The sequence below is a fragment of the Sciurus carolinensis genome, chromosome 1 (assembly GCF_902686445.1).
Source record: "Sciurus carolinensis chromosome 1, mSciCar1.2, whole genome shotgun sequence".
Taxonomy (NCBI): Eukaryota; Metazoa; Chordata; class Mammalia; order Rodentia; family Sciuridae; genus Sciurus; species Sciurus carolinensis.
In genome coordinates this window covers 198,148,611-198,165,101 of record NC_062213.1, presented here as the reverse complement: position 1 = coordinate 198,165,101, position 16,491 = coordinate 198,148,611, and the positions used below count along the sequence as shown (strand labels likewise).

At 49.8% G+C, this 16,491-nt stretch overlaps 1 protein-coding gene across 1 annotated transcript; it reads left to right on the top strand.

Annotated features, from left to right (window-relative positions):
• The first annotated feature begins 4,808 nt into the window (after positions 1 to 4,808).
• LOC124986730 (uncharacterized) lies at positions 4,809 to 12,159 on the top strand. Its single transcript, XM_047555398.1, has 4 exons — positions 4,809 to 4,894; positions 5,029 to 5,258; positions 5,720 to 5,845; positions 10,477 to 12,159. The coding sequence occupies exons 2-4, from the start codon at positions 5,100 to 5,102 to the stop codon at positions 10,960 to 10,962; spliced, it is 771 nt and encodes a 256-aa protein (XP_047411354.1). The 5' UTR covers positions 4,809 to 4,894; positions 5,029 to 5,099; the 3' UTR covers positions 10,963 to 12,159.
• Positions 12,160 to 16,491: the final 4,332 nt, after the last annotated feature.

The following is a 16,491-nucleotide window of genomic DNA, read 5'->3' as shown; positions in this document are numbered from 1 at the left end:
AGAGAGAGAAAAAAAAAAGAAGACCTGAAAGTAGAAAAGGGATTATTAGGGATGGGGAAGGGAGAGAGGGTGGAGAAGGCAAGCGACGAGATCAATGCAGGATTGCATGGCGTGTGCATGTGTGAAAATATCACCGCGAGTCCTGCTCTTTTGTAAATTAATATGTGATGATGATTATACATGTACGTGCGCGCGTGCTTGTGCTGGGGCTGGGAGGGCAGCTCAGCTGAGCACTTATTTAGCATGGACCAGCCTGGATTCCATCCCTAGCACCAAAACAAAAATACACTATGTATGTCTACGCGTACACTCGGAGGCGCGGAGAGGAGCTGATAAAGCACTGATGGGCTGCCGAGTCCCGGTGCGGCCCTGCAAACCTGCCGGCGCGGCGCACGGCCACTAGAGGGCAGCATGGGCCCGAGAACGGGGAGCGGCCCGCGCACCGTTCTCACGCCTCTCACTGGCTTCTCCAAATGCAGGACGGGAACGGGCGTGTTGGCCGGCCTGACGCACCTGGTTGCAGCGAGGCTGAGAGAGGAAAACAAATTGCAAAACTAGAGAGTGAGTGAGGCGGCCGTGGAATTGCTGCAGCTGCCCTGGGAATGCCCTCTAGGAAGGTGACCTACGTCAGGAGGCTGGATTCCTCGCTGGCCCAGATGCCCACCTGCCAGGAGGAGTCCGCCTGAACGTCCCCATGCTGATACCTGGGGACCTGGCTCAGCAAGGGCAAAACCAGAACCAGAACAGGGGCAAAGGACCGCATGGGGTTGCTGGAGAGGCCTGGGCCTTTCTGATGGTCACGCTCTCCCAGGGCTCCACCCAGATGCTTAGGTGTGTGACCCCCACCCCACGTGCACCAGTCCCTCCAGGGCCACTAAAGGCTGCTCCCTACCTTGCCAACGACAGAGATGGTGGAAATGGGGAGTTGATGGAGACGAGAAAGGGATGCAGGAGGGAGGGGAGAAGGCTGGGCCGCAGGGAAGTATTCCAGTGAGACCCAATCACAGCCTTTGGAGGAGGTAACACTAAACTTCCCCAGTTCAAGGACAAGAAGGTTACACACCAGAAACATGGCATAATGCCCACGGCTGTCCAGTGAAAACTCAAGGCCCTCCCTTGTAGACTCACTTCAGAAGCATCCATATTCTAGAATGTTCCAGAAACCATCATGTAACAGAGGACCCAATCTGACTGAAGGAAAAAAAAAAAAAAATCTTTGATGTGTTGAGCCCTTCCTCTTAAAAACACCGAGATTAGACCACAGGACTCTTGCTTGTAATTTCCCCAGAAAGGCCCTGGCAGCCCGTGTGAGTCACGCTAATTCCCAGAGGATGAGCGGCAGGGTGGACTGGAAGTGAGCCCTCTCCTGGCCTGCCTGCTGCAGAAAGTACCGCGTGCGCCTGAGCAGGAGCTCTGAGGTCCACACCGCACACCTGCCCAGCCTTTCCTTCTCTTCCAGCTGTTTTACAGCTCCGTCACCTTCGTGTGGTTGAAAACCGTCCTGTTTGTCCCCTCTTGTCCCCTTAAAGAAAAACATGTTTCACCTCCATTTGCACTGATTTCAGTATTCCTGACCTACAATGTGGATTTTCTGAGCTACCCTTTTGAGCTGATTACAACCCCCGCCTGGCTCCCTTAAGAGTTAAGGAAAATTCTTTTTATGTATACGTAGGAGTCATGGGTTGCTTTTCTTTTATCCCGCCACCCCCCACCAGGGAGTGAACCCAGGGACCCTCTACCACTGAGCCACATCCCCAGTCCTTTTATTATTTATTTTCAGACAGGGTCTCATTAAGTTGCTCAGGGTCTTACTAAGTTGCTGAGGCTGGCTTTGAACTTACCATCCTCCTGCCTCAGCCTCCTGAGCCACTGGGATTACAGGCCTGCAGCACGGTGCCCAGTGGTTTTCACTTAAAAAACAAAACAACAACAATCTCTTGTTTCATGTTTGCAGTGGGCATGGAACCCAGGCTGGCAAGCACTTTACCACTGAGCCGTACCCAGGGCATCTCTGCTCAGCAGAGTTGAGGGCAACAGGCAGGAGGCAGTGGCCTCCCAGGGCCTCTATGAAACAGAGGGGAGGAGAGGGGCCAGCAGAGGAGGAAAGGGGGGGGCCTGCTCAGGTGGCCGGGACAAGGTCAAGACCTAGGTTCTTCCCCTGGTTGAGCTCCTAAGCAGCCACTTGACCTTAAGACAACCTCTTCAAGCTCTGAGCGGAGGGAGGGCAATGGAAAGGGACATTTCCTGCCTTCTTGTCTGGGCGTGGCTGAGAAGCGAGGCACAGGCTGTGCCCGGCAGGAAGCTGGGTTTCGGCAGGGTTGCAGCCTGTCTGGAGCAGAGGCTCCTTAGTCCATGGCGCCCACAGCCCCAGCGGCAGCAGCTAGTGTCTCAGGGGCTACATGTGCCCACACCTGTGTGTCCCTTAGTCCTGGGATCCCCTCACACAGAGAAGCAAAGGCCAAGGGGACGGACAGAACCAGTGGATGCTGGCTCCAAATTTGGTCCTGTTCTAAGCCCTTACCCCACTGCCTTCACCTCCTGGATGTGACTGGGTGGGCCGGTGTCCTTGTCCCCTCCAAATGCCTTCTTCCTCCCTGAGAGGAAAGAATCATGACTGTCCTCATTGCACTTAGAGGGACACAAAGGCAAATAAGTATGTGCAGTTTGGCTTCCTGGGCTGGATCCTGGACAGGAAGAGCTGGCAAAAGCCCTTCAAGCCCAGGTTTGGTGAATAGTATGTGCCAATGTCCCAGTAGTACTGCGTGGATGTCCCAGTAGTACTGTGCCAATGTCTGAGTAGTACTGTGTGGATGTCTGAGTAGTACTATGTGAAAGTCTGAGTAGTACTGTGTGAATTTCCCCGTAGTACTGTGTGGATGTCTGAGTAGTACTATGTGAATGTCTGAGTAGTACTGTGTGAATTTCCCAGTAGAACTATGTGGATGTCTGAGTAGTACTGTGTGGATGTCTGAGTAGTACTGTGTGGATGTCTGAGTAGTACTGTGCCAATGTCCCAGTACTACTGTGCTGATGTCCCAGTGGTACTGTGCTGATGTCTATGTCTTTGTTTTGACAAATATGTGACTGTGTGAGATTTTTAACCAAAAAGATGAAAAGGAAGCCCTAGGGAACTCTGAATGATCTTTGTGAGGTCTCTATAACTACCAAGTCCACAATAAAAGTTTACTATTTAACAGTCACAGGATAAAGGCAAAAGCCTAAGAACCTGAGTTCTGATCTCTGGGATGCACCACCAGAGGTGAGGACAAGGAGTGGCCGTCAGACCTGATGTGTGGGAAGGGGCTGGCCCTGTCTGAGGATTCCTGCTTGTCCTCAGACCTGGCGTGAAGACCTAGCAATCCGAGCAGACCGGGGCTTTGGGCTGCCTTTCCCTAATCCAGGAGGCCTCTGGCATCTGGTCTGCCACAGCTCCCCTCAGCCCAGTGCCTTGGGATTCTGGGAGGTGGGTCCGGATGTGTGGAGGGATGCGGAGGATGGCCTTCAGCGAGCCCGGGAGGCGACTCGCTTTCCTTCATAAACAGAGCGAGGATTCCTCTGAAATATGCAGCCCAGCCCAGGAATCTCGACCCGGCTCTCGAAAGCCAGAGTGATCTTGAAACCTGGAGCCTGCAGGAGGGACTGGCTGGAGCAGCAGAGAAACCCAAGAGGGGCTACCCTGCGGGCCTTGGCCTCCAAAGAGAGGAGCCGACTTGGGGCCTGTGAGTCATGGGCCTGGCTTCCCCATTGCTCCCTGGCTCCCAGCAGGGCCTCCCCTCCCTCAGCCAGCCACCCTCCCTCCTGCACCTGCTCCCTGTTCCCCTTTCCTGATGGCTTCAGATCCCTTGAGCAGGAGACAACCGATGGCTCCCGGCCATGGTACCTGTAGCTTCCCTTTTGTTCATTCGTTCATTGACAGCCCCCCTTTTTTGAGGTACCGGGGACTGAACCCAGGGGTGCTTGGTCACATCCCCAGTTCTTTTTATTTTTTATTTTGAGACGGGGTCTCACTAAGTTGCTGAGGCTGGCCTCTGACTAGCAATCCTCCTGAGTCAGCCTCCCCAGTAGCTGCGATGACAGAATTGTGCCTCCCTGTCTGGCTGAGTGACTTTCTATGTGTCTGTTACTGCCCTGGAGCAGGAGCTCATTCTAAAAGGACAGAGTGAAAAGAGAACAGTTTCTGTAGGTACATGTCCCACCAGTGGGCCAGAAGGAGGCCATAAAGAAAGTGACAGTCCAGGGGCCGGCGGGCGAGGTGCCATCGGGAGGGTGTTCCAGGACACAGCTCAACACTGCCAGGGCTCAGAAGTGGCAGGGAGGAGATCCAGCCTTGGGCAGGAGCCAAATCAGCAAGGGCCCCCTAGGCTGTGTGGCAAGGTTGGGACTTTTTCCTAGAGGGCAGTGACGAGAAGGGGGAGCCCCAAGCTCCACAGAATTCTCGAGTGGATGAGCCCCTGGGAGTGGCGTCCAGCTGCCGGAATTAGAGGTGTAGAACACGGAACCCAGAGAGGGCGTGGGAGCCTCACGCTGGCCACTGCCAAGTCCCAGGCGTCCTGACTCCCCACAGGCTTTTCCCACCCCTCTCCTAGTAGACTCCAGCGGACACCTCCACTCAGGAGGCGGGTGGAGGAAGGGGCTCAGCGGCGCATCAGCTGACCCCAGGCAGGGTGGGTAGGCGCGGGTCCTGGGGGCGACTTGCCCAGGTGGGTGACGGGTGTCGCTGGGCACGTGGGTCTCACTTGCCTCTTCTTTGGGCTGTGAGCCCAGCTCCCTGGAGGGAGGTGCGCCTGCATTCCTGCGGTGGCCTCTGTTCTCTCCTGCTCTGCCCGCCAGGCCCCGAGGGTGGCTGCCCTCTGCCCGGCTTCCCAGCTCCCCGGGTACCCTTTCCGAGGCCCTGGTAACTTTCCTTTTCAACCCCACTGTCCGAGTCAGACTTGACCGTCTGCCGGACACTGGCTGCAGGAAGTGGTGAGCTGCCCTCTCCCAGGGCTGAGCTCTGCCATGCAATTCCCCGCCTCTGTCACATTCCAGCTCCTTCTGTCCCCGGGGAAGATCAGATATGCCGGAGAGCCCACGGCTGCCCAACCACTGGGACAAAACAAATGACCGGAGGGTGGGGCTCCACAGAGCCCAGGTCACCAGGGAACTCCTGGAGAGGCCCAGAGAAAACAACCCCCTGTGGCTACCACCAACTGAGGACCTACTACGTGCCGGCAATACAGGTCTTGAAAATCAGGATCACCCGGTTCTGCCCCAGGTCGGTGAGTGAAGGTCCGAGAAACGCCCAGGCAGGCGCGGAAAAGAAGTCTCACTGAAAGGCTAGAAGAGAGGCAGACTTCTCCCCGGGGCGGGGTGGGGGGTCCAGAGCTGGCATCCGTGGGAGGGGCTGTGTTGTCCTCTTAGAGTTTCCAGGTGTCTTTCTTCTCCTGCCCCCTCCTCCCATCCTACCCATGTGGCCAAAAGGCAGAAAGGAGCCTTCCAGGGGGTGCCGCTCCCTATTTTCCATATCTACCCAGGAAGGCAGGAAGGGAGCCACCGGGGGGTACTCATTAACCACTCCCAGCTGGGGGGAACAATCCCATGGAGGCAGGTGACCTTGGCCGCAGGTGAGGAGGAGGGGGAAGTGTCCTGCAGGTCCTTTGCATGAATCAGTCTCCATCTTCCCGACCCAACCCCATCATCTGCTACGCTAACCGCCTGCCCTTTGTTCTTCCTTCACCAGGTACCAAGAGCCCCAGGAGATGGAAGTCTTCCTGCTACAGAGAGAGGACGGGTGCACAACGGTCGTGGTGGAGGACCAGTGACGTCCATGAAGGGCCTGCGTGGGTGGGAGCTGGCGGGCAACCAGGTGGGTTGTTCCCCAGCTGCATCTAGCTGCCCAGGTGCAGGTGCAGGTGCGGGTAGGTGGAGCTGGGTTTGGCCGGGTGAGATTGACAACCGATGCAAGGAATGCGGAAGGGTGCTGGGACCTGAGTCGTGTTTAGGTGTTCAGGTGAGACAAAAGAATCGGCAGCTGCTGCTTTGCACAGCCTGATTGGCAGTGCTTATGCTGGGCGCTCGGCTGTGGAACAATAAAGCGGCCTGGAGAGAAAGGCTCTGAAGGGATTTTGACTTTCTTCCTTCTACCTTCCCCCCCATAACAGCTCTATTGAGATACAATTCACATACCACGAAAATCCTTTGAAGGATTTTTTTTTAACCAGTAGTTTTCAGTATATGCACAAAGTCGGGCAACCATCACCTCTAATTTCAGAACATTTTGATCACTCCGAAAAGAAACCCACCTCGACAGTACCACTGCCCACGCCAAGTCCCCAGCAGCCACGAGTCCACTTTCTGTTTCTATGCATTTGCCTCTACTCGACGTTTCACATGGACCGAATCTTGCCGTACCTGGTCCTTTGTGACTAGCTGCTTTCGCTCAGCACACACGCAGCACGCGTTACAACGTCATTATGAAATAACACTCCACTGGATATTGTTTTTTTTTTTTTTAATTTTTAAAATTTTTATTTTGTTTAGATGTTGGTGGACCTTTTGTTTTATTCATTCATTTTTATGTGGTGCTGAGGCTCGAACCCAGTGCCTCACACAAGCTAGGCAAGCGCTCACCCCTGAGCCATGACCCCAGCCCTGTATATCCTGTTTTGTTTATCCATTCATCAGCTGATAACCACAGGTTGTCTCCATGTTTTAGTTATTACGAATTATGCTGCTATACACAATGAAGTCCAAGTTTTTCTGTGGACAGACGATCTCATTTCTCCTGGGTATGTAGTTCAAAGTGGAAGGGCTGGGGATGTAGCCTAGTATAGAGACTTGCCTAGTATGCTTAAGGTCCTGGGTTCAATTCCCAGCACCAAAAAAAAAAAAAGGGGGGGGGTGGAGTGGGGCAAAGTGGCCCAGCCTGTAATCATAGCTACTCTGGAGGCTGAGGCAGGAGGATCACAAGTTTGAGGTCAACCTCAGCAAATGAGGAAGACCCTGTCTCAAAATAAAAAGTAAAAAGGGCTGAGGATGTAGCTCAGTGGCAGAGTACCACTGGGTTCAATTCCCAGTACCAGAAAAAAAGTGGAATCACAGTATTGCATGAGAATTCCTACCATTTTTGTATTGCCTGAATTATTTACTATTTGCACATGATACTTTAATAAGCACATAATACTTTTATAATTAATAAATAAATACATAGACAGTTTGTCTTTTTGTGGGTGGGGGGCACCAGGAATTGAACCCAGGGGGCTTAACCACTGAGCCACACCCCCAGCCCTTTTTCATATTTTATGGAGAAGCAGGGTCTCACTGAGTTGCTTAGGGTCTCGCTAAATTGCTGAGGCTGACCTTGAACTCATGATCCTCCTGCCTTAGCCTCCTGAACTGCTGGGGTTACAGGCCTGTGCTTCCACACCCAGCGATATTTTGCCCTTTTATCTTCCGTTCTAGACCAATGAGCTCAAACTAAAATGCACACACAGATCACCTGGGATCTTGTTAATGTACGAATGCTGAGTCACTAGGTCTGAGGCAGAACCTGAAGTCTAGAATTCTAATAAGCTCCCAGGAGATGTTAGTGGCACTGGTCCCCATTCCACAATTTATTTATTGTTTTTAATTTTAAAAAAATTTTTTTTTTTTTTTTTTTGATCTGGGATTGAACTCAGGGCACTCAACCACTGAGCCCACACCCCCAGCCCATTTTATTTTATTTTTTATTTTGAGACAGGGTCTCCCTAAGTTGCTCAGGGCCTAGCTAAGTTGCTGAGGCTAGCTCTGAACTTGCAATCCTCCTGCCTCAGCCTCCAGAGCCACTGGGATCACAGGCCTGCACCACTGCACCTGGCACCAGATCAAAGGTGAAACAGCAAAGTCCTTCCTCTCCCACCAAAGGAGTGAAAGGACCCTTGAGAATTATTTACCTGTGAAGGAAATCTGTACATCCCATGGGGGACTGGTCCCCTACAGATGCTGATGGGCTCAGCCCCGCATATAAAATGCCATAGTATTTGCATGTAGCCTGGGCACATCTTCCCGTGCACTTCAGCTCACCTCTAGATTACCTGGAACATAGTCATTGAACTATTTAGGAAATAACAGAGTCTGCACTTGTTCACATAGATGCAATTTTACTTTTTAGTTTTTGTGTGGGGGATTGAACCTGGGGCCCTGTGCATGCTAAGCACATGCTCTTTTCTCTGTTGGAAATCATCTTATTTAGGGCGGAAGGCATAGCTAAGTAGAGTGCTTGCCTCACATGCTCCAGGTCCCAGGTTTGATCTCCCATACTGAAAAAAAAAAAAAATCATTTATTTCCTTATTTGCCAAATGCCCTCTCTAAAATATAAGTGCTGCAAGAGCAGGAACTTTTCTGTCCACTTCACCACTGTCTGGCACACGGGAGGCACTCCTACAAGCTTTGGTTAAGTGAACGCCGATGCAATATCCTATTTATGTGAGACCAAGTATACACACAGAGAGACAAAGGGACGTGGTGGTGCCATATGCTAAATTCCCCAGGGCATGGTGGTTCCCAAGAGAGTGAAGATAGAAAGGAAGAGCCGGAGCCCGCAGCAGGGCTCCAGCCCACGTGGGCCAGTTGCTGCTCCTGACTGTCCCTTCCCATCACTAACATGGGCGAGGCCCAGACTAGCAGATCTCCAGGGCCCCCCTCACCCTGGCATCCTTTGATTTCATGGGGAACTTGGACTGACCTTATTTAATATTTATTTCTGTGATGCTGGGGAATGAGCCTAGGGCCTCATGCATGCTAGGCGAGTGCTCTACTGCTGAGCCCAGGCTCCAGTTCCCGGAGCTGAATTTTTACATTTTTTCATTTTGGTTAACAGGTAATGATCGTACATACTTACATACAGTAGCCCAGTACACGTACACTACTACGTGTAATGATCAGGTCCGGGTGATCAGCATTCAAACATCCTTATTACTTCTTCCTGGTTGGCGCCCTCCAGGGCCTCTCTTCCAGTTAATAAGCCAGACAATACGTTGCTGTGAACTATGGTGGCCCTGCTGTGCTGTGGGGCCCTAGAACTCACTCCTCCTCACTGTTTTGGTACCTTTATCCAGCTTCCCCCTCCCCTACCTTCCTAGCCTCTGCTAATCACTTCCAATCTCTTCTACTTTGACATCAACTTTTTTAACTTCTACATATGAGAAAGAACATGTGATATTTGTCTTTGCTTTTGATTTCACTTAATGTCCTGCAGTTTCATTCATGTTGCTGCAAATGACAGAATTATATCTTTTAATGATTGAATCACATTCCACCATGTGTGAGGGTAGAACCCAGTCCCTGTGCAAGCGAGGCAAGCACCCTACCACTAAGCTACTCCGCCAGCTGTTATGGTTTGGATCTTTACTATCCCCTGAAACGGTCAAGCGTTAGGCAATCCGGGAGTGTTCCGAAGTGAGGTGATGAGATTATGAGAGTCATAACCTCATCAGTAGATTATTCATTGATGGATTAATAATTTGAAAAACTACTGGGTGGTAACAGTAGGCAGGGACACAGGGATGGATGAAGTAGGTCACTGGGAACATGCCCTTGGACAATATCTTGTCCTCGACCCCCTGCACTCTCTCTGCTTCCTGCTTACCATGAGCAAAGCAGTTTTCCTCCACCAAGACGTTTTGCCTCAACTCAGGCCCAAAGCAATAGGATAAGCCCACCATGGACTGACCCTCTGCAACCTTGAGCCCCAAATAAACTTTTCCTCCTCCAGGTTGCTTTTACCAGGTATTTTGGTCATAGCAATGAAAAGCTAACATAGATACTGGTACCAGGAGTGAGGTCATGGGTGTGACTAACCTGACCATGTGGTTCAGAAGACTTTGGAATGGTTTGGGGATGCACGCTGTAGATGCCTCAGAATGTACGCAGAGCACATGCCTGTAATTCTATAGACTAAGGAAGCTGAGACAGGAGGATTGCAAATTCAAGGCCAGCTTCAGAAACTTAATGAGGCCCTGAGCAACTTAGTGAGAACCTATCTCAAGATAAAAAATAAAAGGACTGGGGATGTAGCTCATTGGTAAAGCACCTCTGGGTTCAAAGACAGAAATAAATAAATTATGGAAGGAAGGAAGGGGGGGGGGAGAGAGAGAGAGAGAGAGAGAGAGAGAGAGAGAGAGAAAGAGAAGGGAAGGAAGGAAATTAAAAAAAAAACAAAACAAAGGACTAATTAATCTGATGGAGGAAATTTCAAGGCAGTACAGCATTCAGGCAGCGACATGGACATTGACGGCAACTTTTAGCCAGCTTTACTGTGAGAATTGGGAGCAAAAAGCAAAGAGGAGGGGGCTGGGGTTGTAGTTCAGTGGTAGAGCACTTGCCTAGCATGTGTGAGGCACTGGGTTCGATTCTCAGCATCACATATAAATAAATAAATAAAATAAAGGTCTATCAAAATCTAAAAAATATCAAAAAAAAAAAAAGCAAAAAGGAAAGATTTGAAAAATTTTCAGTTTGACCAGAGCAGCAGCACACATAACACTGGAACCAAGGAAGTTGTGGCTATTGAAGAGATTACTGGCACTAAGGAGAAGCTGAGTACCATTCACAGAGACAGATGCCTTCAAGGCATCTCGGGAATCAGCAAGACCCCACCCAACCAGGTTCAAGGACGTAAAGGTGAAAACTCCTTTAAGAGACCATGGGAGTGCCCAGCTTGCACAGGGATGCCTAGAAAGCCCAGTCACCAGGATTCACTTCACCACGTTCAGCCAGCCACTCAGAGGCCACCGCGTCCATGGTCCAGGGGGCCTTGGCTACTGTTTGAGCTGGCAGATGACCTTGGCCTCAACCATGCGGAGCTGGTTCTGCAGCGATCCAGGACACTGGAGTTCAGGAGCACGGAGGCGTCCACCGAGATTCCAAAGGGAGGTCTGGGCCACCAGGCCTCGTGTCGCGGAGTCGGAGTCCCTGTAGAAGCTCCTGAGAGTGATCTGTGAAACTGTGAGAGAGAAGCCAACGCTGGTAGGGAGACCCCAGGAATTAAGAGATGCCAGGAATGTGGAGCATCTACAGGAAGCCAGCAGAGCCATCCTGAGAGAGAGGCCATGCAGGGTGCAACTGGTGAGGACATAGGGGCTGAGCTGCCAGAGCCCTTTGGAGAGCACGTCTTGCCACCATATGCCCTGGATGCTGGACATGGAGCCACAGGACCTCGTGTTTGCCTGACTGGACTTTGGTCCCATCCCTTCTTTCTATGACCCCATTCCTCCCTTTTGGAATGGTCATGTTTAGTCTGTGTCATTGTATATTGGATGTATGTAACTTCCTTTCAGTTTTTACAGGGACTCACTATCAGGAGTTTGTCTTGAGTTTTGGAGGAGACTTTGCACTTGGACTTTTGGGCAATGCTGGAATGGTTAAGGCTATGGAGATTCTTGGAGACGCGCTCAAAGTGAGATAGGCATGAGCTATTGGGGGCCAGGGGTGGAATGTTCTGGTTTGGATCTTTAATGTTATCCAGGAATGCTCAGAGGTGGGATGATTATGAGAGCTGGAACCTCATCAGTGCGTTAATCCATTGGATGGACTAATTTGAATGCTCTACGGGGTGGAAACTCGAGGCAGGTGGGGCATGCCTTTATACCGGCCCTGATTCCTGTACTCTCTCTCTGCTTTCTGGCTACCATGAGTTGAACAGCTTTTCTGCACCATGTTCTGCCTCACCTCAGGCCTAGAGCATGGAGTTGGCCAAACATGAACGAACCTCCAAATTTGTAAGCCCAACATAAACCTTTCCTCCTCTAAGTTGTTCTTGTCAGGCATTTTGATCCTAGGGACAAAACATTGACCAACACCAGCCCCATACTAGACTTTTTGAAGTCGAGAAGGTCCAAATTTGAGTGCTGGTTCTGCCACACTAAGGACTTCATTTAAGCTTCAATTTCCTCTTTGTGCATGTGTGTGTGTGTGAGAAAGTGGGTTCCACTGTTTCCCAGGCTGGCCTCGAACTCATGATCTTACATGTTCGGTCTCCCACAGTGCTGATATTACAGGCATGTGCCACCACACCTGGTTTGGTTTTCTCTTTAATAAAGTTGGGATAAACCAGTGGCTCGGCAGGCTGAGGCAGGAGGATTGCAAGCTCAAAGCCAGCCTCAGCAACTCAGGGAGGCCCTAAGCAATTTAGCAAGATCCTGTCTCAAAATAAAATAAAAAAGGTCTGGGGACGTGGCTTGGAGGTCAAGCACCTCTAGGTTTAATCCCTGATACCAAAAAAAAAAAAATAATAATAATTTAGGCTAATACTGCCTACATCAAAAAAGCTCTAATTCGGGGCTGGAGTTGTGGCTCAGTGGTAGAGCACTTGCCTCACATGTGTGAGGCACTGGGTTCGATTCTCAGCACCACATATAAATAAATGAATAAAATAAAGATCTATCAACATCAAAAAAATTAAAAAAAAAAAAGCTCTAATTCAGCTGGGGGTGTAGCTCAAGGGTAGAGTACAGGCTGAGTGTGCAGGAGTCCCTGGGTTCCACCTCCCGCACTGGGAAAAAAAAACATAAAAACTTGTCCTAAATGACTTTGTAAATGCAAAGTTCCTGCCAAATGTAAGCCCCATGGAAATTTTTCCAGTTCTCTATGCACGATATCCCAATAGCCTTTCTAACTGAAGAAAAAAAGGCATATTTTAGTTTTGTAATTTGCTTACTTTAAATAACAACGGGCAAGAGCTGAATCATGATGTGTGAATCACAGCTGGCCGAGAACTCCTTGGGCACATTCCCCACATTTTTAGCCAAAGCTTTGTTCCCTTCTCAGTACCCTCCCTCTTCTGCTCTCCACCCCGAAGACAAGAACTGACTCAGAGTAAGGGGAAATGGCATGAATTCCACAGCAAGCTATTGGGCATCTTCTTAGATTCCTACACAGAGCCAGGGTTCTTCCTTTTTCTTTCTTTTTTTTTTTTTGGTACTGGGGATTGAACCAGGGATGCCTAACCACTGAGACATACCCCCAGCCCTTTTTATTTTTTTTGAGACAGGGTCTCACTAAGTTGCTGAGGTTGGCTTTGAACTTGTGATCCTCCTGCCTCAGCCTCCCAAGCCACTGGGATTACAGGCATGCAACACCATGCCCAACTGAGCCAGACTTCTTGAGGTAAGGAGAGCCCTGAACTGGAGGTTTTCAAGAGACCAAATCAGAAGTTATCACAGCCTATAATCCCAGCTACTCAGGAGGCTGAGTTGGGAGGAGTTGAGTTTGAGAGCCTGGGCAATGTAGCAAGACCTGCCTCAAAGTTAAAAATGAAGAGGGATGGGATGTAGTTCAGTGGCAGAGCACCCTGGGTTCAATCCCTAGGGGGAGGAGGAGGAAGCAGTAGTAGTAGTAGTTCTGACACATCTTGGACACGTCAGTCGAGTGACTTCTTCAAGCTGAAACTGGTTGGTTCTCTGGGCAACAGGCCTAGGTTGTTCTTTGTTTCAGGGCAGCTACCCACTGGAGCAAGGCGAGTATCAAGCCCAGCCATGGTGCATCAGAATCAAAACAAGGCTGGGCTTCTGGATTCCTTCCTCCTTTGCTCCTCCTGCCTATAAAAAATCTACTTCCATCTGAACTACCAAGATATTCTGTTTTCCTAACTGTTCTGATTTAAAATCCAACAAATACTTTTAAGAATATGTACGCACTGGGCATGGTGTGTGCACCTGTAGTCTCAGCTACCTGGGAAGCTGAGGCAGGAGAATCACTCAAGCCCGGGAGTTTGAGACCAGCCTGGGCCTCACAGCAAGACTCCATCTCAAAAGCACACATAGGGCCAGATGTGGTGGTGCATACCTGTGATCCCAGTGCCTTGGAAGGTGGAGGCATGAGGATCACAAGTTTGAGGCCAGCCTCAGCAACTTAATAAGGCCTAAGCAACTTGGCAAGGCCCTGTCTCAAGACAAAACAAAACAAAACAAAAGGGCTGGGGATGTGGCTCAGGAACCCTGGGCTCAATTCCCAGTACCACCTCCCCTGCAAAGACCCAAAACCCACATAGGGATGTGTGCTGGAATTGGTCACATAAACAAAGAGATTTCGGACAGAAATAGGTACAGGGAAGGAAGATAAAGCAAGGGAAAAATACAGGGTAGCAGGGGAGGAGGGAGGAAGGCTACGCAGGGGTCAGAGGTCAGAGGATGAAGTGGGTTTTAAATGAGAGCTGATGTCATGGAGCCTCCTACATGCTGGACCTTGAGCAAGAGCATCCGTCAAAGGCACAGAGCAAAGAGCAAAGATAATGTCCTGAGGAGGGCTTTAGCACCGCCTATCTGAACAGCTTCTGCCTGGAAGTGTGGCATTTCCCAACAAGCTGTGCAGGTCTGACCCAACTAGGCCCTCCCTCCAAACGGACCAAGGACAGGTGTGACTTAGTAAGTCAGCCTACATGACCCAGAAAACTAACATTGGGCCAGTTGTTACTAAAGGCAAGGTGGTCCTTGCCCTAGAACTGCCAATCCATGAGATTTTAGGGCAGTAGTGACAGCAGCATCACAGCTGAAGGGAACAAGGACAGCATGCTAGTCAGCGTGAGCCTAGAGACACCTAGTCCAAGGCAAATGCTTCTCACTGTGGACATGGGGAGGCCTCTGCAGCTTTCTGGTGGTCTCACAAAATCCTGAATTCTCTAGAGTGTGCAGGAGGGTTCTTCTTTTTACTGGGGATTGAACCCAGGGTGCTCTACCACTGAGCTACATGCCCAGCCCTTTTTAGTTTTTGAGACAGGGTTTCGCTGAGTTGCTGAGGGCCTCACTAAGTTGCTGAGGCTGGCTTTGAAATTGCAATCCTCCTGCCTCAGCCTCCCAAGTCGCTGGGACTACAGGTATGCACCACTGTACCCAGCAACTGGCTTCAAAATTTTGATCCTCCAGGTTCAGCCTCCCTGGTAGTAAGATTAGAGGTGTGCACCATCACGCCTGGCTTGCAAGAGAGTTTTTATCCTCACATTGCACCTAAGGAAACTGGAACAGAATGACTTACTCATGTTATATAGTAAGTCACTGAGTAAAGACGCAGTCTTTCCTGATCCCCAATCACATGCTCTCCCCCTAAAAAAGACTGTCAAGTGAACCCAGACAATTAGGGACAGATCTCTAAAAAGGTTGCAAGTGGGGAGAGCCTGCTTCGGCCTTAGCTCAGCCCCCTTCTACTCCTCACCATTTCCAGACACAATTCTAGGGCTTCCGTTCCTCTCAAAATCTGTACCCAACTTTCTGTAACATTCTACTACTAAATGATGATAAAATTAAATGCATTATGCCTACCATGGACACCACATTTGAATGAGGGACAAATCTTAAATCAATACAAATAATCTTCTGGAGCAGAGCCATCCATTGGAAATATATCAGCCACATGTACATCTTAAAATTTTAGGAGCTACGGATGTAGCTCAGTGGTAGAGCACTTGTCGAGCATGTGCGAGGCTCTGGATTTAATTGCCAATACAGGGGGGAAAAAGAAAAGGAAAAAAGCGAGCAAAATATATTTAAGTCAGCTTTTAAAATTGTACAGTTGGTGCTGGATGCAGTGGCATAGGCCTGCAATGTCAGCTACTTAGGAGGCCAAGGCAGGATGACCAGGACTTGGAGGCCAACTTAGGTAATTTAGTAATACTGTCTCAAAATAAAAAATAAAAAGTGCTGGGGACCTAGTGCAGTGGTTTCAATCTCCAGTGCTGGGGGGAAATTGTATAAGGATACCTTGGAAAGGCTCTCTGAAATTACCTACTCCAGAAGTCAGAAATTTTGGCCCTGGGCCAAATCCAGCCCAGGGCTTGTTTTTCCCACAGCCTGACAGCTAAGAACAGTTTCAGGCCAGGTGTGGTGGAGCACAGCTGTAATCCTAGCAACTCCTGGGAGGCTGGGACAGGAGGATCACAAGTTCAAGGCCACCCTCAACATCTTAGCAAGATCCTCTTTCAAAATTAAAAATAAAAGGGCTGGAGATATAGCTCAGTGGTAATTTAATCCTGGATTTAATCCCTTGTACCAGAAAAAAAAAGAGAGTAATATTTCATGACATGTGAAAATTATATACAGTTCAAAATTCAGTGTAAATAAAAATAAAGGTTTATTGGAACACTTCCATACTCATTTGCTTTCATACGGTCTACAGCTGTTTTTGAGCTAAAATGGCAAAGCTGAGTAATTATCACAGATATAATACAGCCCACAGGGCCCTTTACACAGTACGCCGAATCTGGCTAGAGCAGAAGCTCCCATGGTATTGATGGAGAACTTGATGCAGAGATAGAGAAAACGACTGGCTGAGAGCACAGTGAACCAACAGCAGAAAACAACTCAGGTTCCCGGTTAGAGCTCTTTTCACTTTGCCATATAAAGGTAGACAGACACAGGTTTCTTGTTTTCTCAGGACAATGACCACTTCTGGCCCTTTTCTATGCATCATCTCTGCTGTTTCATACCTGTCTAATCTAGAAGCACGACCGCTTCATCCGCCACCCAAAACGGCATCAGTGT